Consider the following 1889-nt stretch of genomic DNA (forward strand, 5'->3'; position numbering starts at 1 on the left):
TTTTTTGGTAAGCGTGATACATTGTTTCAGGATCTTCCAGGATTCAGAAGAAATTTCAATTCAAAAGAACAGCATTTATTTGAAACAGAAATCTTTCTTTCATAACATTATAAATGTTTTTAGTCACTTTTGATCACTTTCTTAATTAAAAGTATTATTTTCTTCAAATAATTACTTTTAAAAGGTAGTTTATATATAAATTAAAAATGCAATAAAAGTTTTCTATTAATGTCAGTGCATAGTATTTATTATTAGCAGAGCATAAAAACAGAAGAAATCCATGGTACATCTGATTTATGTGTGCGTGTGTGTGTGCGTGTATGTGCGTGTGTGTGTCCATGTGGTTCCTCACCTTCTTTTCACTGTTGTACTCTTCAAAGATCTCTGAAGCTCTGTCCTCCCCTCCATCAGTGAATAGCATGATGATCTTATTACAGTTTGCTCTTGAAACATTAATCTATAAAAGGAACAAATCATTTTAAAAGTGCAAAAATGTATGTGTGTATATATACTATGTGTATATATATATATATACTTGTCTTGAAGATGTACAATAAACCAGATGCCACTAGCTATAATATTCACTGCTGCCACAAGATGGCGCAATAAACTTAAAACTTACCTTTAAACAGATTTGATCTCAATATATACAATACACATTATATAACTTATAGAAAAAAAGTTCATCACAAAAAAAGAATTTCAAAACAAAAAAAGCTGTTGCGTAGGTAAATATTTTGAGGGGTAAATATTGAGTGATATTATGGCCCCATTATGTTTTTTGGCTTCTTATTTAAGCTACATTAGATATTCTTACTGAGGAGAGCTGGTAAAAAGCCTCCTTGAAGCCGATTTTATAGTCAGTGGTGCCATTCGCTGTGATCTTCTGGACTGCTTCCTTCAGAATCTTCTTATTACGGACATTCGCTTGGACCAGGTTCTCAAAGCAGGCTACCGACTTGGCCGAATTGTTGAACTGAAACAATATAAAAGCATCGTAGTTAGTTATCCGTAAAAATCTGTTTAAGACTGTGAGGTGCAGCTTGCATACATGCAAAGATTGTTATGAAATCATTTCGATTCAAGGCTTTATTCGGGTCCTCTATATAAGTCCCATGGCTCAGTGCCAGCAATACACTTAGAGCACTGCTGGCTAATTTCATTAACGCCAAGCTAATGTCACACAGCTGGAGTCAGGCCATAAAATACAAGCGTGAAGTTATTAAAGAAATGGAGGAAGAAAGTTAATTGAAAATGTACAAAACAACTCACTCACTTAAAAACTGAATACAGAGTTTGTGATTTTTATTCCTGTCAGTAGTCTCATGAAGAAAATGAAATAAACGATGCATTTCATAAATGAATTGCACAGCGTCTAGAGCAGAGGATGAAGAGGATGCAAAAAAAATAAAAAATTACAACAACTATGACGTTATGGATGCTTGGAGGCTCCATGCCTCTGTTTCCCTCCAATTTTCTATTCCTACTCAGCAGGAATCCAGATTTTTTGAGCGTCGGAGGAGTTCATCATTTAAACACACTCTCAGCAACACACATATCTCCAGTAGACTCACAGAGACGATGTTGACGTAATCATCATCGGAGAGAGTCTCCAGCATCTCGCTGACGGAAGTGCGAATGAGCTTCAGTGTCAGACCCGACACGCTTCCACTCCTACAGAGAATAACATAGTTAGAACACAGTTTGAACATGTTACTACTGTATATAATCACTACAATTTGCTACAAAAGATTAGGTTTATTTATTATTTTCAGTCATTTTATTTGATTTTGCAGGAAAAAGTATCTTAATAAAAAACAAATCCAAAAGATAGACATCCAACTGAAAACAACTTAATTTGAAATAAAACAAAACAAAATAAAATAAAG

The 1889-nt window shown here is 34.2% G+C and overlaps 1 protein-coding gene across 1 annotated transcript; it reads right to left on the bottom strand.

Moving 5' to 3' along the window:
- Positions 1 to 352: 352 nt before the first annotated feature.
- Positions 353 to 1674, bottom strand: LOC107683130 (voltage-dependent calcium channel subunit alpha-2/delta-1-like; the record flags this gene model as incomplete). The annotated part of the gene is made up of 3 exons (XM_016479211.1): positions 353 to 457; positions 818 to 976; positions 1575 to 1674. Coding segments are annotated over 3 exons (364 nt in total), but the record flags the coding sequence as incomplete, so codon positions are not given.
- Between the last annotated feature and the right edge of the window lie 215 nt (positions 1675 to 1889).

The sequence above is a fragment of the Sinocyclocheilus anshuiensis genome, unplaced genomic scaffold, assembly GCF_001515605.1.
Source record: "Sinocyclocheilus anshuiensis isolate Anshui unplaced genomic scaffold, SAMN03320099.WGS_v1.1 C32963946, whole genome shotgun sequence".
NCBI classification, from domain to species: domain Eukaryota; kingdom Metazoa; phylum Chordata; class Actinopteri; order Cypriniformes; family Cyprinidae; genus Sinocyclocheilus; species Sinocyclocheilus anshuiensis.